Source organism: Cebus imitator, unplaced genomic scaffold (assembly GCF_001604975.1).
Source record: "Cebus imitator isolate Cc_AM_T3 unplaced genomic scaffold, Cebus_imitator-1.0 Scaffold478, whole genome shotgun sequence".
Classification (NCBI taxonomy): domain Eukaryota; kingdom Metazoa; phylum Chordata; class Mammalia; order Primates; family Cebidae; genus Cebus; species Cebus imitator.
This window is the reverse complement of record NW_016107793.1, coordinates 1,441,699-1,466,789: the sequence shown is the minus strand read 5'-3', so window position 1 is coordinate 1,466,789 and position 25,091 is coordinate 1,441,699. Positions and strand designations below refer to the sequence as shown.

Sequence of the window (25,091 nt, the reverse complement as noted above, 5' to 3'; positions counted from 1 at the left end):
CGGAGGAGGATGGGAAGAAGAGACCAGTGGGGCAGGGAAAAGCTGTGAAGCCAGGGAAAAAGGGTGTTTCCAGGAATAGGATCAACCTGGACCAGTGCTGCCCCTAGGCAGGATGAAACTGAACGACCATGGATTCCATGGCCCGATTGCCTCCAGGCCACTGGGGACCTTGAGAGACCTCAGGCGACTGGTGCGCACAAAAGCCTGACTGGCATGGCTTCAAGAGATAACCGAAGGAAAGCAAGTGGAGACGGGATAAACAGACAACTCCCTGGAAGAATTTTACTCTCAAGAGAATTAAAGGGTAATAGCTGGAGAGGGATCTGGGGTCAAGAGAAGGTCTTTAACGATGAGAACTCTCACAGCAGTTTGTGCAGAAGAGGGCGGGTGTGATGACAGTGGATGGAGAGGGGAGAACGGCAGCGACCATGTCCTAGGAGGCGCCGACGGGCCGGGACCACCAAGCTAGTGGAGGGGGACGCCCCTTCCCCTCACCCTGAAACCCACTTGCACTCAGTGTCCGCGCCGCCGGCCATAATGCCCGGCTGATCGCGGGGCCGGGACTCTAAGGACGCCCTCCCCGAGGCGCAGCCCGTTCTGGCCGGGCTGGAGGGGGACGCGGCGCTTCCGACGGGGCGGTGGCCGGGTCGGGGTTGCAGGGCTGCGAGCGAGGGCAGGGCCCGCAGGCCAGGGGCCACTGGCGTCCCCTCCTGCCCTGTTTTCCTGCCTTCGGTACAGCGTTGCGCAAATCTGGCTTTAAACGCCCCTGTCGGCCTCAACTTTCCCACCTCGACTTATCTCCTCCAGCCCCTGATTTAGAAATTCTGAGCCCCCGACGGTTGTGCCTGGGATACCGACCTTCGCGGCGGCCCTGCGAAGCCAGTATGATCGCCCCATTTTTCTGAGTAGGAAACGAAAGTTTAGAGACTACAAGGTACCAGCTCCGTCCGGTTGGAAGGGCCGCTTTCCTCTCCCTCCGCCAGCGGGTGGTGCGAGAGACTGGGCGAGGCAGCGCCTCCCTAATGAGGCGACCCGCAACCCCGCCCCTCCCGCCCCGGCTCCGCCCCGGCTCCGCCCCGGCTCCGCCCGGCCCGCCGTGGCTCCGCCCCACTGCCCGGACCTGGTCGGCGAGGCCTCCCAGCCCGAAGCCCGAGGGGACTTCGTGATTGGGCGGGGTTGAAGAGCTGGGTGGGGCTTTCCACCAGAGGGAGCGGCTAGTAGGCGTGGCCATTCGAGGGCGTGGTCTGCTGCCCCGCCCCCTCCCGCGCGCTCAAAGCGGAGGGCGGCTGCGGGGGCGGGGTCAGAACACTGGTGGCGGATCCCAACGCGGCTCCCTGGAGTCCGACACGGAGCAGCACCCCGGCGGTGCCGAGCAGGTATCGACGACCGCGCGGGACGTCTTGGGCTGGACCAGGCGGGCGCCCGGGGCCTGCTGAGGACAAGGGGCTCTGGGGGTCGTGATCCAGGCTGTGCTTCCTCCCGCGGGCTCTAGCCCCTGCCTCCGCCCCCGCCCCCGCCTTCCTGCAGCGAAGCCGGCTGCGGCGGAGCCGATTGGCGCCTGCGCTGCTTCCTGCGGCCGGGGCCAGTCCAATGCATGGGGCCTGGGCGGGGGACTAGGGGGAAACTGAGTCACTTCGGTGTGGGAGCACTTCTGTGTGGGAGGCACCACCCCTGCTGGGCTCCGGGAAGGATCCCCCTCCAAGCTATGGTTTAGGGTCCTGGCCCCAACCTGTCTCCACAGGGGCCACACCCCACTCCCGCCTTCCCCCTTTCTTCAGCACCCAGGGGTCCCGCCCTGGCTCCCAGCAGCCTCCACTGGTCCCGGAATGGCTAGGATCCGCTGCAGCCGCCTCCCTCCCCTCCCCCTCGCGTCCCAAGCCCCCGTGTGCTCCCTCCGCTGGCTCTCCGCACAGTGTCAGCTTACACGCCTTATATAGTCCGAGCAGGCTCCAGCCGCGGCCTGCCTGCCGGGACCTGGGGGCGGGGGAGAGGAGAGCCGGCCCCTGACTCACCCGGCCACCCGAGGCTCCAGGCTGGCTGCCTTGCGGGGAGGCCGCACCAGTTTAGTCCCTTGGCCCACCCCTGGTTGAAAAGAACCTTGAGCCTGTATTTAGGCACCCCTCACCGTTCCAGTCCCTAGAGGACAGAGGCTGCTCCTCTTTCCAAATTGAGGTACGCCAGCCAGCAGCACAGCCCAGCCCAGCCGGACAAAATACCTGCCTACTATACCGTGGGTGTGCTCAGCCGCTGCCCGTGCCTGCCTGGCCCCTGTCCAAGGCTGGTATCCTGAGCTGGGCCGGCCTGCCTGCGCGCCCACCTTGCTGGTAACACCTTCTCTTCTTTCAGAAGCCGGCATCATGGATTCCTTCAAGGTAGTGCTGGAGGGGCCAGCACCTTGGGGCTTCCGGCTGCAAGGGGGCAAGGACTTCAATGTGCCCCTCTCCATTTCCCGGGTGAGCCTAGGTTTGGGGAGGGGCTCCCGAAGCAGTCTTTGGGTGCTCAGGTCTCCAGAGGGCGATGGGGGAGTCCTAACAGGAGATAGTTAGGGGCCAGCAGGCCAGGAGATGTCCAGGTCCAGAGATGTGGTGGTACCTGCCGGCCACAAGGACTCCCAATGAGGTGGACACTGGGAGAGAAGCACTGAAGCTTCCCCAGGCCTGCTCTGTACCTGATGCTGTTCTCCCAAGCTCCTGTGGCCACCTCGGAGGGCTGGAGGGGGGCTCACTGTGCAGGATGGGAGCCTGACATTTCCAGGAGGTGTCTAAACTTGAGGAGGGGAGCCAGGCCACAGGCAGGGCACTCTGACTATAGGATTTCACTTCAAACTCACTGCCACCCAGGGAATAGCAGTCCTCATCCTGTTTTTCTAGATGAGAGGAGGAAATCATGGAGAGGTGGAGGGGCTCAATCATTGAGTCCATGGTGAAGCAGGGATTGGAACTGAGGCACAGGATGGGGTGCATTTTTTTGTGGATAAGAGAAGGGGGTCTCTCCCCAGCCTATGTAAGGACCTGCATCCACTGTTCTCATTCAGGATGTGGTGGCCTTTGACCCCAAGCAGAAGTGTAGGACAGAGCTCAGCTCTAGGGGCTTAACTTTGGTTCCCAAGAGCCTGCCGTGGTGGGGGTGGAGCTGGAAGCTGGCTCCTCCCTGTAGCAGGGGGATTGCCTTATAAGCCCAAGAATGCAGCCCCATGCTGGGATGACCAACAGTGGCTACAATCTGCAGAGCTGAAAAGGGCTGGCCTAGGCCTGGCCCCCTAAACCCCACCGGTGGGCCCCTCAGCAGGGCAAGAGGCTGCAGCTCCAGCTGTATGGTCCAGTAGTGAGACACAGCAAATTGCTTGCCCAGACTGGGTGAGGCCAGCCCATGGGCTGGGGGTCAGGTGGGGGTGGGGATTTCCTGCCCCTATATCCGCCTGCCCAGAGAGACCCACCCAGGCACCTGGTGGGCAGGCAGCTAATGGCAGGAAGCCCAGGGTAAGCCCAGCCTGGAGTGGGCCAGAGGGTTGTCCAGGTGCTGCCTGGCCTTTGGAGGGGCTCAAGGTGGAGTCTGTCTGTAGGAGTTGGGCATGGGGGTCAGGGTAGGTAGGCAGGCTGGCAGTGCCCTTCCCAGGGGTCCTTTCATGGGGTTCTGAAACCTGCTCCACCAGCAGGGTAGTGAGGACAGTGGTCGCCCTACCACACACACACCCCTCCACAGTCCTCACACAGCCTTGAAAACCTCCCTATGTTCCACTCCCTGGGAAAGTGCTGGCCCGTGTGTCTGGGGAGCCTGAGCCTCAGTTTCTTTCCTGATGGAGATGACTTTCAGATCTGGCCTGCTGGGGGCACTCTGGGCTAGGTCCCTTGTCAGCAACCTGGGCATGTGGGCTGGGCCACCAGCTGAGCCCAGGCCTGGAGTTGGACCTGGGCCCACACGGGTGGGTAAGGTGGGCTTTTCTGAGTTGGGCCGGCTCCCTCCCTGACCCCAGAATGGAGGGAAGCGGGAGGGGTGGGGGCTGGCTGTGGGCCCAGGCTTGGGAGATGAGGTAACGTCTGGGTCTGGGGGGTTGGGCTGCTCAGCCTGACTCACCCCCACCCCATGCAGGGTCCAGCCCCCTGGCTTTTTCCCTCCTTGGTTCGTCTGGCCTCACCCTGCCCCTGGCCTGAGCCCCTCCCTGCCTCTCTCCAGCTGTCCACCCATCGCTGCCTTCTCCCCTGCTGCTCTCCCCACACTCTGACCACTCCCCTCGCCCTCTGCTTCCTGCCGTCCTCTGGGAAGGGAAGCCATCCCCATCCTCCACCCTCTCTCTGGGAGCCAGCTGCTCCTGTGCACCCCAAGACTCCCACCTCAGACTCAGCCCACACCTCCCAGGAGCCAGCCCTTGTAGGCAGGGAGTGGCTGGGCCAGGTTTCCCTTGTATTGACTCACCATGACCTTGAGTAAGTCACTTCCCCTCTGGGGTGTCACTTCCCCACGCACAGTATAAAGGGTTGATTTAGTTGGCTTGAACTAAAGGTGAGGGAGGGGCTCATGGTGTCTCCAGGTGGGCTGACCCCTCAGTTGGGCCCCCACGCTCAGCAGAGGTGGCCTACAGTGGTGGAGTCTTAGGGTCAGGGTCACTTCCTGGCCCTGCCTCTTGCTGGGTAACTTGAGTCAAGTTGTTTAACCTCTCTGTGTACACTTTCAAGTGCAAAATCGGTAAAATCCCAGATTACTCCACAGGATTGTTGGAAGATGCAGTGTCAATATGTAGCATACTTGGTGCTCAATAAACTGAAAAAGGTATTCTTATTTAGCGAGTGAGGAAGGGGCCACCAAGCTCTCTTAGCTTCCCTGAAGTCATTCCTGATGGTCTCAGTTCATGCTGGTGGCAGCCATTTCTCCCAGCCTACTGTCACCCCTCGTTGCCACTGGAACCAGGGACTCCCAGCTCAGAGCCCGAAGGATTGGAGTCAGGGGAGTTGGCAGTTGAAGGCTTGGGAGTGACACTCATATATGGCCTATGAAGCCCCAGCTGTCACCTTAGGCCCCATTCAGGCAGTGATCATAGGGAACCTGGAGATAACAGGGCCTGTTCCTGGCTCTCAAAGGGTCCCAGTGGACCCCTGCAGATGGCCCCCAGACAGGGTGCTGAGGGGTAAGAGATCCATAAGAGCCCCCAGCGGTGGCAGGGAAGAAGTTGTCCCTTGCATGGGCCAGAGGGCATATCTGGTAGTGGAGCAGCCTGGGCAGGTGGCCAGCAGGTGCCTCAAAAGGCAGGTGGTCCTCCTGAAACACCTGGGCTATAGCCTGGGCATGGCTGTTTGTGGATATCATAGAATTTCTGGACTGTGGGGTAGAGTCGTTGTGCAGAGTAAATGAATCAGCAGTGTGACAGGAAATTGTGAAGCTCAGGTGAGCGCCACCACCTCCTGGGTTGCTTTAGCGTCCAGCAGCTGCCTAGAACCGTACTGAATGAAGAGCTCTCTGGGCTCTAGAAGTGGGGCAGCTTCAGGTGGAGCAGTGTTACCACCTGGCTTGGGTCTGCAGGGTCTAAGGGCCTCAGTCACTTTGCTTTTCTCCATAGCTCACTCCTGGAGGCAAAGCGGCACAGGCTGGAGTGGCTGTTGGTGATTGGGTGCTGAGCATCGATGGCGAGAATGCAGGGAGCCTCACACACATCGAAGCTCAGAACAAGATCCGGGCCTGTGGGGAGCGCCTCAGCCTGGGCCTCAGCAGGTATGCCCATGGGTGTGGAGGGGTGCACGGGCGCTGGCAATGGGGATCCCCGTGGGTCCATGCTGTCACACTTTCCTTTTCCTTCAGGGCCCAACCGGTTCAGAACAAACCCCAGAAGGTACGAGGCGGGCCGGGACATCTGGGCAGCCGGCGGGGTGGGCTTGGACAGCCGGGCCTACTCGCCCCTTGGCACAGCCTCGGTACCCCAATCCCTGGCCAGAAGTAGAGGGCAGAAACTGGAGCCAGGGCGGGTCTAGGGCCCTGGAGTTGAGCCAGGGGCTGCCGCACGGTCTGGGCACCATGCATGTTCGCCTGTCTGTTCGCCTGCCTGCCTCCTGCCGCCGGTGCTGCGTGCTCGCCCGCACTTGGTCAGCCCTCGGTCCTGCGTGGACTGAAATCACCACTCCCAAATGGGCCCCTTGAAACCTGAGTTGTCGTCTCCCCTTAGTCTCCTGCAAGATGTGGGGGGTGGTGGGGGGGGCTGGAGTTGCCACTGTCTTCTGGTGCGGGCGCCCCACTCCCACCCAAGCCCCTGCCCGCCTGCCCGCCCTGCCCGGCTCTGTCTCTGCTTAGGCCCCGGCCCCTGCCGCGGACCCCCCGCGGTACACCTTTGCACCCAGCGTCTCCCTCAACAAGACGGCCCGGCCCTTCGGGGTGCCCCCGCCCGCTGACAACGCCCCGCAGCAGAATGGGTATGTCAGCCCCTGCCCTCCCGTGCCCGCGCCCGCGCCCACATCCGCGCCCACGCCCACGCTGTCAGGCCCACTGTGGCCCCACGCCCGTTGCCCGCTGCCCGCTGCTGCTCAGTCTGTGCTGCGCCCCAGCCCGGCGGAACCGTGCGGCAGCGACCCCTGGCGGCCGGGGTGGGGCTGCAGGCACAGAGCCCCTCCCAAGGCTGTGGCGCCCTGTAGGGCACCACCCTGGGGAGGGGTCTCTGAATGAGGCCGCGCCCCCCGCTGGCGGCTTGGGGTTGGGTCGTGGTGTTGAGCCAGTTGAGCCCTAGACACTCAGTGCCGCCTGGTCCCCGGCTGCTCTGACCCCTCCCCGTCTTTCTTCCTCTCCTGTGTCTGTCCCTTTGTCCCTTTATCTGTCTATCTGTCTATTTCCTTCACAGGTGCAGACCCCTGACAAGTCAGTGAGCCCCCTCTGCCTGTCCCTCTCTTCTTCCTTTTGGCACTCTGGGCGGCGGCCCCTCCCCACCCTGGCTGCCCTCCTCTCCACTTTGCCCTCCTGTCCTCTCACCCACCCGCCCAGCAGGGCTTCTGGCCTCGCCCTTACCCACTCCCTCCCATCACTATAACCCACAGGCACCAAATCCTGGGAGGGGCTGCCCCCACTGCCCACCCCCAGCGTGGGGTTCTGAGCCTCACCCTCCCCACAGACAGCCGCTCCGACCGCTGGTCCCAGATGCCAGCAAGCAGCGGCTGATGGAGAACACCGAGGACTGGCGGCCACGGCCTGGGACAGGCCAGTCGCGTTCCTTCCGCATCCTTGCCCACCTCACAGGCACCGAGTTCAGTAAGTGCCAGCCTAAGCAGGGTGGACTCTCCTGGCCTCCAGCCCAGGTGTGAACCTGACCTTCTATCTCTCTTGGTCAATGCCTGCCTCTGCCCTCTCAGTGCAAGACCCGGATGAGGAGCACCTGAAGAAATCAAGGTACAAGGATGGGCACTAGCCCCTCTCCCACCTCCTGCCTCTTCCATTCCAGCTACTGCCCTATGTCTACTCCTGAGGCTCCCAGCTGGGGCTTTCCATTCTCCCTTCTTCCTTCCTAAGCTCCCTCCTTCCTTCCTTCCTTCTTTCCTCCCTTCCCTCCCTCCTTCCTTTCTTCCCTCCTCCCTCCCTATGTCCCTTCCATCTCTCCTTCCTTCCACTTCTTCCTCCCTCTCTCTCTGCCCCTCAGGGAAAAGTATGTCCTGGAGCTGCAGAGCCCACGCTACACCCGCCTCCGGGACTGGCACCACCAGCGCTCTGCCCACGCGCTCAACGTGCAGTCGTAGCCCGGCCCTCTCCAGCCGGCTGCCCTCTCTGCCTCCCTCTTTCTGTTCCTCCTGCCCAGGGCACCCCCTTAGTGTCTCCAGCTTCTACCTACCTCACCCCCACTTCCTGCCCCTGGCCTGAGTCTCCTGCTGGCCTGGCCCTGGCCGCCCACCTGGTGCAGAGCCTGGCTTCATCTGACACTGCCTTCCCTCTTTGCCCTATGGTACTGCTGTCTGCCAGGTCTGTGCTGCTTTGGGCATGGAAATAAACATTCTCAGTCCTGCTTGCTCTGCCTCTGTCTTCTATCTTTGTGGACCTGGTTTGCATTTGGGGTGTGGGGATGTTTCATGGTTCAGACTCAGTTTGGGCCCTGCCATTCTTGTCTTCAGTGGGAGGGGGGTACCTGGCAAAGGGGCCCTGCCCTGCCATCAGAGATGGCTTCCTGGCATAAGGGGAGCCCCACGAGCTGCCTCAGAAGCAGGAGTCCTGCTCCATCTCCCAGCTAACTAGACAAACTGGGGTCCAGCTACTTGGATGTTGCTAGGAAAAGCTGCCCTTCAGTGGACCCAGAGTCCAACTCAGCAGTTTTCACGCCCCCAGGCATCTCACATGGGACCAGCAGGACCCAGGTTGGGGGGTGGGGCCATGCCAGGACTCTCAGCCAGGCAGGGCCTTGAATGGCAGATCTTACAGCCAGGTGCCCAGGACAGAAGCCCCAGCCCCAGCCTCATCTTCACCCCAGGAGCCCTGGCCTGGTGAGAGGGAGTGGGTTTGGGCCTGGGCAAGGGTGGGTAGGGGCCAGGGGCATGGGGGTGGTGGGCTTCTCTAAGCTGCCTGGGGCTCCACCCCCTGTCCTTTGGGGTCCCCGGGTACCCCTTTAGAGCCGTTTTCCCCGCCCCGGCAGGCCCTACCACCCCCAGCCCCACCAGCCGCCCACCCTGGGCCGTGGACCCTGCATTTGCGGAGCGCTATGCCCCGGACAAAACTAGCACGGTGCTGACCCGGCACAGCCAGCCGGCCACGCCCACCCCGCTGCAGAACCGCACCTCCATCGTGCAGGCGGCCGCGGGAGCGGGCCCAGGAGGGGGCGGCAACAACGGCAAGACTCCTGTGTGTCACCAGTGCCACAAGGTCATCCGGTGGGTGGCCTGTGCCCGTCCTACCCTGGCTTTCCTGTCCCGCAGCCCGGCCCGATTTGTCTGTTCACCCGTCTTGCCTCAGCTGTGACTGGGGGGAATAGAATAAGGATTCAGTTCCCAGCTGGAGTGGGGGTAGGGACCCGGCCTGGGGTCTCAGATTCTCTTTTTTTTCCCCCATTTATTTATTTTATTGCGGGTCTCAGATTCTTAATCCTACACTACCCCCCCCCACCCCTCGACCTCAACCACTAGCAGAGTCTGCCCTGGCAAAATGGCGGAAGGGCCAACCATAGTCTGAAGCCGCACCCCTACCCTTACTACTTTCTGGGCAAAGGGGCTTGCCCCCTCCCAGCCTCTCTGCTCCTCCCTCCTGCTCTCTGTCTCCCTCGGCTCTCAGAGCATGCAGGCCTGAGCCCCTCCCTCTGTGCACTGACCGGTGGGGCCAAGCAGCATCAAACAGCCCCCCAGCATCAGTGTGCTGGATTCTAGCACCTTCTTAGTCCTCAGCACTGGCCTGCTCTTGACCCTCTGTCAGCTCTTTTTGTTTTTTCTTTTCTTTTTTTTTTTTGAGATGGAGTCTTGCTCTGTTGCCCAGGCTGGAGTGCAGTGGTGCAATGTCGGCTCACTGCAACCTCGGCCTCCCAGGTACAAGCAATTCTCCTGCCTCAGCCTCCTTAGTAGCTAAAATCACCATGCCCAGCTAATTTTTATATTTTTAGTGGAGATGGGGTTTTACCATGTTGGCCAGGCTGGTCTTGAGCTCCTGACCTCAGGTGATCTCAGGCCTGCCTCAGCCTCCCAAAGTGCTGGGATTACAGGTGTGAGCCACTGCGCTGGTGGCCAACTCTATCAGCTCTTGCCAGGTGGGACAGGCCAGCAGAGCAGGGTGGCTCCAGGATCTGCCCAGGGGTCCTCAGCTTTCATGAGGCGCCAGTCATCAGCCCTCTGTCCTGGGGTCCTCCCTGCTCTGAAACTGCCTCTCCTGTCACCAGCAGTTCAGTGTCCTTTGGGGTCCCTGGGTACCCCTTTAGGGCCGCTTTCCCCAGCCCTGCAAGCTTCATGGCTGTCGCGATCACTTCCAGGTCATCTACCCTCTGTGGAAAATGGGGAGAATGAACTCTCCCTCCCAAGGCTTCCCAGTGCGGGGTGGGGGGGGTTCGTCAACCCGAGGAGGGCCAGACCCCCACCTCCTCTGCATGTGCTCCTTCTCACTGCCCTCACCTCCCTGCAGGGGCCGCTACCTGGTGGCGCTGGGTCATGCATACCACCCGGAGGAGTTTGTGTGTAGCCAGTGTGGGAAGGTCCTGGAAGAGGGTGGCTTCTTCGAGGAGAAGGGCTCCATCTTCTGCCCACCGTGCTATGACGTGCGCTACGCACCCAGCTGCACCAAGTGCAAGAAAAAGATTACAGGCGTGAGTAGGGCTGGCTGGTGGGGAGGTGGTACAAGCCTGTTAGTGGGAAGTGGGGGCTGCTAGGCAGCCCTCAGGCCGGGTCTTTCCTCGAGTGAGCCCTCTGGGTCCTTACCAGCCTAATGAATGGGCTGCTGTATTGGCCTCGTCTTGCGTTAGCCAGAACGCTCTTAACAAATGACTACATTCCTGCTCAGAAACTGCCCAAGACTCCAAAGAACATGAGGACCAAGCCAGGAGAAGCCCTCCTGACCCCCACTTTGGGCTCTCCCTGCCCTGGTGAAATGGCAGAACGGCCAACCGCATGCTGAAGCTGCCCTATCTCATGCTTCCTCCTGACTTCTGGATCCAGAGCCAGAGCTGCCAGGGGTAGCCAGAGAGCTTTTGGAGATTTTCTTATTAGTGAGGGTTACCTTGACTGCAAGTGGTGGAAACCTTAAAATAATGGTGGTTTATTCCTCACCTAAAAACATCCAGAGGTGGGCAGTCTGGGACTGTTATGGTGGACCCAGGCTCCACCTTGTTGCTTGACTGTTCTCAGCATCTGCTTATTTACCACTCATAGTGCAAGACGATGCTTAGCCTCTGCCAAAATACCTACCTTCTAGCCAGCAGGAAGCTGGAAGAAGAAAAGGGACAGAGTCCCATGGCGTCCATCCTTAGAGGATACTGCTTTCTGACCCTCTGCTTCCATCCTATTGGTTAGAACTCAGTCACATGACCATACCCAGTGGCAAGGGAGGCTGGGAAATACGATCTTTATTTTGGGCAGCCATGTGTCCAACAAAAAATGGGGCTTCCATCAGCAGGCAAGAAGGGAAGAATGGCCGAGTACGGTGCCTCACACTTGTAATCCCAGCACTTTGGGAAGCCAAGGTGGGCAGATGATTTTGTCATTATAATAGTTAATCATATTTGTGGGATACGTACTCTATAGGCCTCTAGCTTCACAAACACAAAACACATCTCCTATAAGGTGGCCTGAACTGAAGTCGGTTTCAGTTTGGGTATTCCCATCTTATAGATGAGGAAATTTTGCCCAGGACCTCAGTCATTTCCCTGCCAGCCTAGTCCACACTCTGATCTGGAGGAATGGGCTGGATCCCGGAACCTTCCTGAGCTGGGCATAGGAGTTTGCTTCCTCAGATCAAGGCCCTACTGTTGGCTGACTGCCCTGTACCCTATGTACAGGACGGGGTATCTATTGCCCACGCCATAATGAGGACACGAGGCTTAGAGGGCCTAGCTGGCTCCTGGGTCCTGGAGTGAGCCTTGGGTGGCAAACTCTGTTGCCCTCAGCCAGGCACATGCTTCTGTTTTTGTCTCATTGGCTGGGACTGTTAGCATAGGTCCGCCCTGGGGCAAGGTGCTTCATGCAGGTTCTGTTCTCAATCCATGGAGTTGACTCTTAGAGAAGTGAGGCAGGGCAAAAGGAAAGGACTAGAGTGTAGTGAGCAAATTGTGGGGGGCCTGACAGACCCTAGGGAGCCCCCATCTTATCCTCCCCAGGGGCAGAGATCCGACTTCATCAACCTGACAGGTGCTGTAGTGGGCCACTTACCACCCAGTAGTTCTTGGAAACATTGTCTGCCATTCGTTGCTCGGAACCGTGCCTTCCCAGGCTTGGAGCATGGGGAAGGCAACATGGCGGATCAGATTGTTGCAGCAGAGTTGGAGGAGAGTTCCAGGGGTTGGGGGACACATCAGAGGGGACCCACCCAGTCGGGATCACCTGGGGGTCCCATGCTCTCAAGTCTCGTCGCTCCCCACCAGCCCCGCTCACTTGTGCTCCAGCTGCACAGGCCTCTCCATTTGGCCAGTGAGCTCTATTCCCTCCACTGCACGGCCTGTGTCCAGGCTGTCGTCTGCCTCCAGGCCTAGCATGGGACTTGGCTCTTACTCAGAGAAATGGGAAGCAGTACAGGGTTTCATGCAGGGGGAAATGGCCTGGCTTGGGTTGCAGGAGCCCACTGTGGCAGCTGGGATAGCTGGGATGGGAGGTGCTCCTTTAGCATGCTCTTTACCTCATTCCTTTCTTTATTTTTTTTTTCTTTGTTTTGAGACAGAGTCTCGCTCTGTCACCCAGGTTGGAGTGCAGTGGTGCAATCTCTGCTCACTGCAACCTCCACCTCCTGGGCTCCAGGGATTCTCCTGCCTCAGCCTCCTGAGTAGCTGGGACTACAGGTGCCCACCACCACACCTGGCTAATTTTTGTGTTTTTAGTAGAGACGGGGTTTCACCATTAAATTAGCCAGGCTGTTCTCAGCCCGGGGGCTGGTGACCTCATGATCCACCCATCTTGGCCTCCTAAAGCGCTGGGATTACAGGCGTGAGACCCTACGCCTGGCCCTCCTTTATCTTCTTCTGGAACTCAAATATCACTTCCTCAGGAACACCTTCCCTGACACCTTCTCCCCGCCATGCCAGGCCCCCCACCATTTGCTCACTACACACTAGTCCTTTCCCTCTGCCCATCGCGCTTCCCCAGGTGTGAACTTCATGGGTTGAGAGCAGGGCTGTTTGCACCCAGCACCCAGCCCCGCATACAGGAAGTGGCCAGCAAACATGAGTAAGTGGATGGAAGTGGCCTGTAAGTGGGACTTAAACATGAGTAACAATTCACTGGGAGAGGGATCCAAGTAGAGGAAATAGCTTGTGTCACCAGGTCACACCTGGGAAGAGTATGAGATGAGGGGAAGGCTGGGTGATGGCCATGTTCGGAGCTTGGAGCTGGGGGCTGTTGAGGTCAGATGTGCCTCTGAACTCTTCCTCTGGGGCAGGTGGAAGATGGAGCTAAGACAGGGGACTGGAGGCTGTTGGGCCCTGGGCCAGCACAGTACAGATGGCAGAGACAGACAGATACAGGAAACATCTAACCATCTTAGCGGGTGAAAGAGACATTGATAACTGGGCCACAAGTTCTTCTGCATACCAGCAGAAATCTCCTTCCCAGGCCAGGCATGGTGGGTGATGCCTGTAACCCCAGCACTTTGGGAGGCTGAGGCAGGCAGATCACCTCAGGTCAGGAGTTCGAGACCAGCCTGGCCAACATGGTGAAACTCTGCCTCTATTAAAAATACAAAAATTAGCTGGGTGTGCTGGCACACTTGTAGTGCCAGCTACTTGGGAGGCTGAGGCAGGAGAATCGCTTGATCCTGGGAGGCGGAGGTTTCAGTGAGCCGAGATCATGCCTCTGTACTCCAGCCTGGGTCACAGACTCTGTCTTGAAAAAAAAAAGAGAAATCTGCCTCCCAGCCCTGGGCACCCGCCCTACCAACCCATGCCGCTTTCAGCGCCCCCTCTCCCTCCAGCTCGAAGCCCAAGTTCCTTCACTGTGACCTTGTCTGCTTCTATAAAACAGGCAACACCAGAAAGTAAGAAGAGCCAGCCAGACGTGGGCACAAAACCTGTTTCTGCCATCTATTGGCTGTGTGAGCAGGGGTAGTTGCTCTGTCTGGGCCTCACTAAAGAGAAGGGTGACACTATGCTGGGGCCCCACGGTTGTGAGATACACGTGGGATGGGGTACAGGTGTTGTTGAGGGCAGAAACATGCCATCCGAAGCCTATGTGTCACCCACACTTACGTCTTGCTTGGCTCACACTGTTCCATTTCATTTTACAATCAGTAGCCAACAATTTAAAATGAGAAGATTTGCCTGATGCAGTTGCTCATGCCTGTGACCCCAGCATTTTGGGAGGCCAAGGTGGGAGGACTGCTTGAGCCCAAGAGTTCAAAACCAGCCTGGGCAACATAGCAAGACCCCTGTCTCTACAAAAAAATTAGAAAATTAGCCAAGTGTGGTGGCATACACCTGTGGTCCCAGCTACTTGGGAGGCAGAGTGAAAGTGAAATCTCCTGCATTTCATTTATTTATGTATAGAGATAGGGTCTTGCTCTGTTGCCAGGCTGGAGTACAGTGGCATGATTACTGCTCATTGCAGCCTTGATCTCCTGGGCTCAGAGGATCCTCCCACCTCAGCCTCCCAAGTAGCTGGGACCAGAGGTTCCCACTAGAACGCTCAGCAGATTTTTTATTTTATTTTATTTTTTGTAGAGATGGGGTTTCGCTATGTTGGCCAGGCTGGTCTTGAGCTCCTGGCCTCAAGCGATCCTCCCACCTTGGCCTCCCAAAGCACTAGAATTACAGATGTGAGCCACTGCACCCAGTAGATTTCACTTGAACACCTAGATTTCAGCCTGAGCCAGCCAGGCATTCCTGAATGAACCAGTAGTGCCACTCCCAGAGGAAGAAGAGGTGCTCCTCCATGTGACACAATCCCCACCTGGCCCTCGCAGGGATTGGATCTAGAATCCCTGGATTTAACCTCAGGGCCCTTCTCACAGTAGCCTCAGAAGGCTGGGATTGGGTTCCCAGTTCACAAGGGAAGAAACCAAGACTTGAGAAGGTCAAGGTCTGGCCAAACTACAGATCTGTGACTCTCATACCGCCTTGAGGCCCCACGCTGCCCTCTGCCTGCTCCATATGTGAATACTGCTGGCCCTGGCTGGCCCCTAGGGTCCTGGGGATGAACAGCCCAGCCCAGGGAGAGCTCAGCCCCTTGTGGCTCTGTCCCCTCCCACCTCCCTCGGAACCTGGTCAACTCACCCACAAAGGGCCAGGCACTGTGGGGATAGATCAGCCAACAAGACAGTTGATGCTTTATGCCCTCCTGGGCCTTACATTTTGGCTGGAAGAGGGGAGAGGCAGACAGTAAGCAATAAGCGCGGTAAGTAGGTTGCCTGGAAGTAATGTTAGATCACATTACGGAAAACAGGAAAGAGCAGAGCCAGAAGTGCTGGGGCGTGGTGTAGGGAAGGTGGCTGGCTGCTACTGGTGTGGTCACAGTGGGCCTCGTGGAGAAGATGACATTTGAGAGGAAACTTGAGGGGGCTTACACCTTGCATCAGGGAGGCTGAGAAGCACTCAGAATCTGGATGTGCCATGGGGGTGGGTCTCACTGGATTTCCTGGTGGACCAGGTGTGAGGTGTGAGAGGAGTGTGTGTTTGGCAGCAAGTGGGAGAATGGAGTTCCCATTGGTGTGAGGGGATCAGGAACCGAGTGTTGGACATGGCAAGTCTGAAGACGCAGTGGACATCCACTCAAGAGACCTTGGAGTTGGAGATGGAGGCGTGGGAGTCCTGAACGGTTAGATGTAGTGTTTACTATGAGAAGGAACGGGGTCCGAAGCCAGCCGTCCTGTGTTCTGTGACCCAGGATAGGGCAGGAGGGGACAGAGCCTGCCAAGTGACTGCCACCTCCTTCCAGGAGATCATGCATGCCCTGAAGATGACCTGGCATGTCCACTGCTTCACCTGCGCTGCCTGCAAGACGCCCATCCGGAACAGGGCCTTCTACATGGAGGAGGGCGCACCCTACTGCGAGCGAGGTACCTGCTGGCCAGTGAGGGTGAGGAGGGATGGCGCATGGGGCAGGCACGAATCCAGGTCCCCTTCCTCTCCGCCTCTACCCCCAGACTATGAGAAGATGTTTGGCACGAAATGCCGTGGCTGTGACTTCAAGATCGACGCCGGGGACCGCTTCCTGGAGGCGCTGGGCTTCAGCTGGCATGACACGTGCTTCGTCTGTGCGGTGAGAACCCTGCCCCTCAGACTCAGCCCCAAGCTCATCAGCCCTCTGTTCTTTGCCTGGGGGATGCAGGAGAAGTTGGGAAGGGGCTTCTCCTGCTGCCCCCAAGCCCATGTGACTGGGCCTTTGCTGCCCTTAGATATGTCAGATTAACCTGGAAGGAAAGACCTTCTACTCCAAGAAGGACAAGCCCCTCTGCAAGAGCCACGCCTTCTCCCATGTGTGAGCCCCTCCTGCCCACGGCTGCCATGGCTGTCCCTAGCCTGAGGGGCCTGGAGTCATGGCCTGGCATTCCTGGGAAGGGCCAGCAATGGTTGCCTTAACCCTGGCTCCTGGCCCGAGCCTGGGGTTTGCTGGGCCCTGCCTCACCCCCATTATCCTTCCACCCCACTCCCTTCACCACCACAGCACGCTGGTGCTGGCCACACTGGCCCCCTTTCACCTCCAGTGCCACAATAAACCTGTACTCAGCTGTGTCTTGTGTGCCCTTTCCCTGTGTACCCAGAGGGGTAGAATTTGAGGCATGTGGCAGGGTGAGAGTAAGATGAATTTCTTGGGCTGGCCATCTCGGTGGTCCTTGTGATGCGGACATGGCGGGCTCATGTCAGTGGAGGAGGTACAGGTGGGATCCCATGTGCCAGGCCCCGTGCCCACAGACATGAGCATGAGAGGAACCACTGGTCTGGGCTGAGTTGGAAGTTGGAGAAGAGTAGTTAGGCCAGGTGTGGAGCTCACACCTGTAATCTCAGCACTTTGGGAAGCTGAGGCAGGCAGATCACATGAGGTCAGGAGTTCGAGACCAGCCTGGCCAACATGGTGAAACCCCGTCTCTACTAAAAATACAAAAGTTAGCTAAGTGTGGTGGTGCATGCCTGTAATCCCAGCTACTCAGGAGGCTAACGCAGGAGAATCACTTGAACCCAGGAGGTAGAGGTTGCAGTGAGATCACACCACTATACTCCAGCCTGGGTGGCAGAGTGAGACCCTGTCTCAAAAAAAAAGAGAGAGAGAGGGAAGGGTAGTTGTGGGTGGGTCTGCAGAGACAGGGTGTGGAAAACCGATGGCCACAGCAAAGGCCTGGAGGGGCCAGCTGCCATCCAAACAAAAGAAGGTGGGGGGAGAGAGGACAGCCCTTAGGTCCTGGGAGGCCACAAGTGCCAGGTGGTACAGCTGGGGCTGTCTCTTGAGGGCAGGGCATTGCACAGCAGAGTTTGAAATAGTGAAGGGACCAGTTCAGATTTGTGTTGTATTATAGAAAAGAGGGAGTGAGGGGGAGGCTGGGAAGAGGAGTTGCAGCAATGGCCTAGAGGCGGAAGCCAAGCAAGGGAGGAACAGACAATAATATAGCAGAGATGGGACCCAGTGGCAGGTCCAGGGGTTGAGGGATGGGGATAAGGACAGCAACTTTGCCAGGATCTATCCTATACCAGACTAGATCTCCTGTAAACCTCCTAGCAACCTTCCTCAATGTCTGCAATCACTTATTTCATTTTTAATTTATTTTTATTTTTATTATTTTTTTTAAAAGACGAGTCTTGCTCTGTCGCCCAGGCTGGAGTGCAGTGGCACGATCTCGGCTCACTGCAATGTTTGCCTCCTGGTTTCAAGCGATTCTCCTGCTTCAGCCTCCTGAGTAGCTGGGACTACAGGTACGCGCCACCATGCCCGGCTAATTTTTCTTATTTTTAGAAGAGACGGGGTTTCACCATATTGGTCAGGCTGGTTTTTAACTCCCAACCTCATGATTTGCCTGCCTTGGCCTCCCAAAGTGCTGGGATTACAGGCATAAGTCACTGCCCAGCCAATTTTTTATTTTTTAATTTTAATTTTTTTTGTTTTTAAATAGATAGGATTTTTAAACTTAAATCTTTATCACTAAATTATAGAAGAGAATGTACAATTTTTCATTCTTTTCTGTTATTTACTGGTGAAAATTCAAGTTTTTAAGAGACAGGGTCTCCCTAGGTTGCCCAGGCTGATTTCAAACTCCTGGGCTCAAGCAATTCTCCCTCCTTAGTCCAAAAGTGCTGGCATTGCATGCATGAGCCACCACGCCTGGCCCACTTACTTTCTAGATGAGATGCAGAAAGGTTGGGCGACTTGACTAAAGTCACACTGCCATTGAGCTGTGAGCCAGACTAGAATCCAGGCCTGAAGCTGGGTGTGCTGTCCTGAGCACTGAGCACCGTTTACCACCGAGCATCTTTCTGGAAAGCTGACTTCTGCCTGGTACCTCAAGGACTGTAGGCCTTGGTGGTGGTGGTGCCACTCCCTGGGGCTTCCTGCCTCCCACTGATGCCCTTACCACCCTAGAGGGACTGTCATCTGTCCTGTCCCAAGCCTGGACTGGAAAGAGACTGAAGAGAAGCCCTAAGTAGGCCAGGACAACTCTGTGCCATGGCTGCCTGGCCTTCAGGGGTCCCTGGCTTAAGGACCTACAGCACATCTTTTAGTCTTCTCAACAGGTCCTTGGCCCAGTCCTCTTTAAGAGATGAGAAGGTCTGGGCACAGTGACTCACACCTTTAATCCCAGCACTTTGGGAGGCTAAGGCTGGAGAACAGCTCAAGCCTAGGAGTTCAGGACCAGCCTGGGCAACATGGTGAGACCCAGTTGCTTTTTTTTTTTTTTTTTGAGACAGAGTCTTGCTCTGTCACCAGGCTGGAGTGCAGTGGCACAATCTTGGCTCACTAAAACCTCTACCTCCTGGGTTCAAGCGATTACCCTGCCTCAGCCTACTGAGTAGCTAGGGCTACAGGCATGCGCCACCGCGCCTGGCTAATTTTTTGTATTTTAGTAGAGATGGGGTTTCACCATGTTGGCCAGGATGGTCTCGATCTCCTGACCTCATGATCTGCCTGCCTCGACCTCCCAAAGTGCTGGGATACAGGCATGAGCCTTCACGCCCAGCCTGGTGAGACCCAGTTTTTATAAAATATTTAAAAATTAGAGGCCAGGGCTGGGCATGGTGACTTGTGCCTGTAATCCCAGCACTTTGGGAGGCCAAGGTGGATGGATCACCTGAGGTCAGGAGTTCGAGACCAGCCTGGCCAACGTGGTAAAACCCCATCTTTATCTCTACTAAAAATACAAAAATTTGCTGGGTGTGGTGGCACACACCTGTGATTTCAGCTACTTGGGAGGCTGAGGCAGGAGAATCACCTGGACCCTGGAGGTGGAGGTTACAGTGAGCTGAGATCATACCACTGCACTCCAGCCTGGACAACAGAGTAAGACTCTGTCTCAAAAAAAAAAAAATTAGACCAGACATAGTAGCTCACACCTGTAATCCCAGCACTTTGGGAGGCTGAAGTGGGCAGATCACCTGAGGTCAGGAGTTCGAGACCAGCCTGGCCAACATGGTGAAACCCTGTCTCTACTAAAAATACAAAAATTAGCTGGGTGTGGTGGTGCATGCCTGTAACCACAGCTACTCAGAAGGCTGAGGTAGGAGAATCCCTGGAGCCCAGGAGGTGGAGGCTGCAGTGAGCTGAGACACCACTACACCTCAGCCTGGGTGACAGAGCAAGACTGTCTCAAGAAGAAAAAAAAATCAGCTGGGCATAGTGGTCCATTCTTGTGGTCCCAGCTACTTGGAAGGCTGAGGTGGGAGGATCACTTGAGCCCAGGAGGTTGAGGCTGCAGTGAGCTGTGTTCGTGCCACTGCACTCCAGCCTAAGCAACAAATGGAGACCCTGTCTCTTAAAAAAAAAAAAAAAAAAAAAAGCAAGACAAGAAGGGTGTCTGCTGTGTTCTCTCTTGGAACCCTGGAGAATGAGTGCACAGCTTCATGTGTTATTTTCATGATGTCTTGGAGTCTAGAACAGTGCCTGGCGAATAGTGGATGCCCAATTAAGTGTTTGTTGAATTCACGAGGTGCCTGTGGGACATTTAGGAGACACATTCAGGAAACAGCTGAAGATTCAAGTCTGGATTCACCTCCGATTCAATTCAGAAATGAATTTGAGAGAGGCTCAGGGCAGTCAACATAAATGCTGGTAACTAAGGCCTGGGGAGAGCTGGGAGCGGGGCCCACACAGGGAGCATCAGTAGTAAAGCAGGTGGGATGTGGTTTTCTTTCAGCCTAGACATCTTTGGCATATTAACCACAGAGTAGTATTCACTTCCACAAGGAAATGTGCTCTCTCCCACTTCTCTTGAACTGTGAAGCCCTCTCGGTCTGTCCTCGGTTCCCATGGATACAAGTGAGAAGGGCACAGGGATGGATGGTAACTGCAGCCGGGAGCCCGTCTGGGAACGCTGAGCAGCACGGCCAGATCTGCCAGTTTATCGACAGCGTCCAGAGGTTCAGATTTGTATGTGAGATCTGGTATTTGAATATTGGCAACTACTTAGATTTTTTTTTAAATCCTATTAGAAAAATAAAAAATGTGAGCCAAATCCAGCATGAGGACGGCCGGGGCCCAGCATAGTGAAGAGGCGAGACACCAGAATGCCAGCATCGCAGCACCAGGCAGGGACAGCACAGCCAGGGCGGGAGGACGACAGCCTCCAGGGAAGCCCGGGCAGGGCAAAAGCGTGTCAAGAAGTTGCCAACAGTGTCAACCAGGCAGATAAGGCCGAGGAGTCCCATGTGGCATTTCACAAGGTGACATTTGCCAGATCAGTTTAGCAGAGCTGGGGCGGCTGCCAGGGTTAAAGAGGAACAAGAGGGGAGGTTGGGGAGGATGTGGAAGGAGAGAGTGCAGACAGCTCTTTTAAGAGGCTTGGCTGTGGTGGGCCAAGAGGACCGCCAAGCTCAGCTGAGAGGCCAGGGTGGGTGGTGGGAGGGGCCTGGGAGGCATCTGCTGGAGGATGGTGGTAGAAGATGGGAGAAGTTGGGAGGGGACTGTAAAGAGAGAGTGGGGTGAAGGGTGGGGGCAAATGCGGAATCATGGAGCCAGAGCTAGCCTAGAGTGGGGCAGGAGCAGGTACCAGGCACCTCCTTGGAACAGCCACCCTCACTCCATAGGCCAGAAACGTGATGCAATCACATGTCATTTAATCTTCATAACATCTTTAAGAACACGTTATTTAAAGGTATGTTTCAGATGAGGGTACTGCAGCTCAGAGAGGACCAGTGACCTGTCCAGAGTCACCCAGATGGAATGGCCTGGCCTCTTGTTCCAAGGACCAAAGGCCAAAGTGTTTCCCGCTAACCCACCAGCGCTCCCCAGCCCCTGTCGTGTGTCCCCCATTGCCTGGGCTCCCATCCAGACTTTGCCACTAAGCAGCTGTGTGCCTCCAGGCAAGACACTGCCCCTCTCTGAACCTTGGTTTTCCCATCTGTAAAATAATAGCGGCTGGACGCAGTGGCTCTTGCCTATAATCCCAGTACTTTGGGAGGCCGAGGAGGGTGGATCAGCTGAGGTCAGGAGTTGGAGACCAGCCTGGCCAGCATGATGAAACCTCGTCTCTACTAAAAATACAAAAATTAGCCAGGCATGGTGGTATGTGCCTGTAGTCCCAGCTACTTGGGAGCCTGAGGCAGGAGAATCACTTGAACCTGGGAGGCGGAGGTTGCGGTGAGCTGAGATCGCGTCATTACGCTCCAGCCTGGGCCACAGAATGAGGCGCCGAGTCAAAAAGAAAAAGAAACCATAAGCTGCAAAGATCACAGTGTTCCAAAGCCGGGGTGCAAGGCTGTGCGGGTGGAGGCCATGGGAACTGGGAAGTGAAAGTCCTCGTGCCAGGCAGGGGAGGCCATTAGCACCCTTGGAGGGGGCAGAGCCCACGGCAGGGGACTGAGTGGGCAACTGGAGAGGCAGCAAGCAAGGGAGGGGCTTTTCCCAGCACAGAGCGGCTTGAGCTTATTTGCATCAGCAGGGGGAGAGGCGGTGGAGGGCAAGGGACTGTATTGCCAGAGTACGGAGGCAGGAACTCATGATTCTGCCTACTGCTTCCTCCGTGCGGGGCCCCACATGGCCTTGGTACACACATAAGGTACACACCATCCTCAGACTCTCCACGCAGCCGTGCTACCAGAAGGGAGCTGAGGCCCTGGGCTAAAGGACTGGCTGCAGGTCACCTTTTGAACTTGAATCTGACTGAATCCAAAGCTGACCCTGAGAGTGGAAGAAGAACCCCTCTCAACGGACGCCTTAAAGGAAGGTGGGGAGGGGACCAGGGTTCTGGGGGTGATGGTGGAACAAGAACAAGCTCACTGACTGAGAACCTGGGGGAACTCAGGAAACCAGCACCAGCTGCTTGGGAGATTGTGCAGGGGAGCCACTTCCCAGCCAGTGAGGACCCCAGAACCTGCCTGGGCCCTCCCGCTCAGGTTTTTGGGATACTGAAAGATCAACTCAGATTTCACCTATGTCTCTTGCCACTGACAAAATGACCACTACTTGGGCACCAGACAGATTAGGTAGGTCTCTCAGCTTCAATTCAAGTTAGTTTAAGCCAAGCAGGGATAACTGAACTGAAAAAGTAGATAGCTTCAGACCTGGCTGGATCCAGCTACCCACTGCAGCTGCTGGGACCTTCTCTCGTTTTCTCCATCCTCGGCTCTGCTGTCCACAATGTTGGCTTCATTCCCAGAAAGCCCTCCCCACTATTATCAAGGATTGCCCCTGGCAGCTCCAGGCCCATACCTGGCCAGCTTAGCAGCCCCAGTGGACAAAGGGAGCCTTTCTTAATGGTGCCAGCGAAAATCCCAGGGCCAATGTCCATTGAACTAACTTGGGTCATGTGTCGTCTCTGAAGTAGTCATTGGGTCTGACCCATCCTGGCTTGGATGACATATTCCTGTTTAGAGCTGAAAGTGGAAAATCTGCCAGAAAACGAGATGCAGAGCAGGCAGGCCTGGCCAGGATGTCCACAGTACTTCCTCCCCTTGTGCCCAGTGCCCCACCCCTGACTCCACTCCAAGACCTCAGAGCCGGAGCTTCCTGAAGTTCTAACCAGACTCCAGTCCAACCTCACTCCTGAATGCAGAAATAGGGGTACTACAAGGGGAAGCCGGGAGGGTGTGTGGGGTGCTGAAATGACCTGGGACAGACCTGGGTTCCCATCCAGAATTTGCCACTCACCAGCTGTGTGTCTCCAAGCAAGTCACTGACTCTTTCAGGATCTTGGTTTTCCCGTCTGTAAAATAATGATAATAATCAACACATTGACAGCATCTACTATGTACTGTTCCCATTTTAAGCACTTTCTAGATACTTTTTGAAAATCCTCAAATTGACCCTAGGAGGTAGGTACCATCACTATCATCCCTGTATCATAGTTGAAGATGAGTGATTCGAGATATGTGTCAGGTGACAAGCTCAAGGTCACACTGTTAGCAACAGACTCCTCAGAAGCAGAACTAATGTGAATAAACGTGGCTGGCCCGGCGCCCGGGGCAGATACCTGGGAAGAGCCATGAGCTTTGTGATGACCAAGGAGCAATCTGAGTGTGTGCTTGGTGGGTTCTTACAGAGGTAGGAAGAGGCCAGAAAAGACTCCATCAGCTGTTGCTGAAAAAGTCTTGCAGCCTCCCCTCAGCCCTAAAACCTTCCCTGAGAGGTGTGGGGGAGCACGGAACAGGAAGGTGGGGGTGGCGGGAGGAGGGTGGGGCTGTGAGGGGGAAGGGAGGGGGTTCTCCTTTCTAAGGCTTCATCCAGTCCCATTTTATCCTCACAACAGGTTAGCAAAAGGAAACTCAGAGAGGGGAAGTGTTTCAGCCAAGGCACAGCAAAGGTCCAGTTTCTGGATCCCAGTGCTCCCTTGTCTCATCTTTTCCACTCTGGGGATCCAGGAGTCATTGGCCCAGCCTCCCAGTGTGTCGGGGGAGCTCATGCTCTGGGGGTGGGAGAGACCAACCTGTCAGTGACTTGAAGTGTAATCGGTTTGGGGGTGGCAGACACGAAGTCCTGGTGGGAGGCACCCACTAGCCGCCCACCCACCAAGGCTGAGTGTGTGGGTTTCAGGGGCAGCAGCTGAAAGGAGGCAGGTTCTCAGAGGACAGTGACCAGTGGCCACCAACCCCCACCAGTCAAGGCAACTGAGAACTATGGGTCCACAGAGTTTGGCAAGTTAGGGGTCACTGGTGACCTTGGCCAGAGCAGTGACAGAGAAAATGCAGGTAGGAAAAGACAGATGACAGATGTCTGTCTGCATCCTGTAGAAATGAAAGGATGAAAATAACATGGAAGGGTGACAGGTGCCGAGACCAGAGGAGGGGGCTCTAAGGCATGCCAGCAAGGAACACCCTTGCTTCCCTGAAAACAGGGAAAACTGAGTGCAGGGTGTATGGGAACTCTCTATACTATCTTTGTAACTTTTCTGTAAATCTAACACTGTTCTAAAATAGAAAGTTTATTTAAAAATGTTGATGGCAAGAGGTGAGAGTGGGTGTGGCTGGAGAGTTTGTAGGTGGCTGGTGGGGAGGCAAGAATTTGAGGAAGGAAGAGCTTTGATGCATTTTAGGGCTTCTGATTTTTGGATGCAAAATTGAGTGTGCAAGATGGGGGGATGGGGGGGAGTGGGAAGAGCTGTGAGCTAGGACAAGTCAAAGGACGCTGGAAGAGGCTGAGGCCAGAGATGCACATGGCCAGCCATCTGTCTGCCCCTCCCTGGCTGTAGGGTCTGCTTCCTCCCCAGAATCCTGCTCTCCGTGCCTGAGGATGGGGGGATGGCTGAAGCTCTGTCCCCCATGGCTCTCCCCACTTCCATTTCCCACACTGTGTCACCCATTCCCTTAGGGATCCCCACTGTACCCCAACCACACCTACTGGCCAGTTGGTCTAGGGCACACGGCCTGGCTCTGTCCCTGCCTGGGCTTCATTCTAGTGGGGACCATGAAAAAATTACCAAGGCCAGTGGTCTCTAGGCATAGTAGGCACTGACTTCCCAAGGCAGGGGCCTGAGAATATTTTGAGTTTTAAGAGGGTTCTCCCAACCCCAGAGCGCCAGGAACCACTGCTGCAAATATGCAGCCCTGCTCTCCTCTTGGCATAGCCAATTACCCAACACAGAACTCAGAGACCCAGCTCGAACCACCTCCTCCTCCACGGTGCAGACAGGGCCAGGTGAAGTCAGCTCAGGGAGGTCAAGACTGGAGGCTTTGTAGTGGTGGAAAAGGCTGCTGAGAGCTGTGGACAGTTTCAGGGTCCCAACCCAGCAAAGAACGGAGTTCTGGGAGGCCCTGGCATGGTGTCCACTCCCTTGCAGGGGACTTTTCTGAGTCTCCCCTCCCCTTCTGGGCTCAGAGCTTTAGGAGATAAAGGTGCCAAGAGGCTGGCCCTGAGCGTCCTTGGAGGAGCCCTGCCCTGGGAGTCTGGGGT

General features: G+C 56.7%; 1 protein-coding gene across 9 annotated transcripts; it reads left to right on the top strand.

Moving 5' to 3' along the window:
• The first annotated feature begins 1,137 nt into the window (after nucleotides 1-1,137).
• PDLIM7 (PDZ and LIM domain 7) lies at nucleotides 1,138-16,297 on the top strand. 9 transcript variants are annotated; one of them, XM_017512895.2, is made up of 14 exons: nucleotides 1,138-1,376; nucleotides 2,347-2,453; nucleotides 5,552-5,703; nucleotides 5,791-5,821; nucleotides 6,277-6,395; nucleotides 6,818-6,838; nucleotides 7,085-7,221; nucleotides 7,323-7,359; nucleotides 8,377-8,438; nucleotides 8,585-8,822; nucleotides 10,054-10,234; nucleotides 15,501-15,621; nucleotides 15,709-15,824; nucleotides 15,961-16,297. In XM_017512895.2, exons 2-14 carry the CDS (start codon nucleotides 2,358-2,360, stop codon nucleotides 16,045-16,047), a joined length of 1,398 nt encoding a protein of 465 aa, XP_017368384.1. In that variant the 5' UTR covers nucleotides 1,138-1,376; nucleotides 2,347-2,357; the 3' UTR covers nucleotides 16,048-16,297. The 9 variants fall into 9 exon arrangements, with proteins under 9 accessions (XP_017368384.1, XP_017368385.1, XP_017368386.1 ...); XM_017512896.2 differs by having other exon boundaries at nucleotides 1,139-1,376; nucleotides 8,588-8,822; nucleotides 15,961-16,295; XM_037732881.1 differs by lacking the exon at nucleotides 1,138-1,376 and adding an exon at nucleotides 1,983-2,172.
• Nucleotides 16,298-25,091: the final 8,794 nt, after the last annotated feature.

What these genes read in the sequence shown, in the direction of transcription:
- PDLIM7 (XM_017512895.2), top strand. Translation starts at nt 2,358, where the DNA reads ATGGATTCCTTCAAGGTAGTGCTGGAGGGGCCAGCACCTTGGGGCTTC. An exon ending in TGCCCCTCTCCATTTCCCGG is followed by an intron (nt 2,454 to 5,551) that starts GTGAGCCTAGGT and finishes TTTTCTCCATAG; the next exon opens with CTCACTCCTGGAGGCAAAGC. An exon ending in CGCACCCTACTGCGAGCGAG is followed by an intron (nt 15,622 to 15,708) that starts GTACCTGCTGGC and finishes CTCTACCCCCAG; the next exon opens with ACTATGAGAAGATGTTTGGC.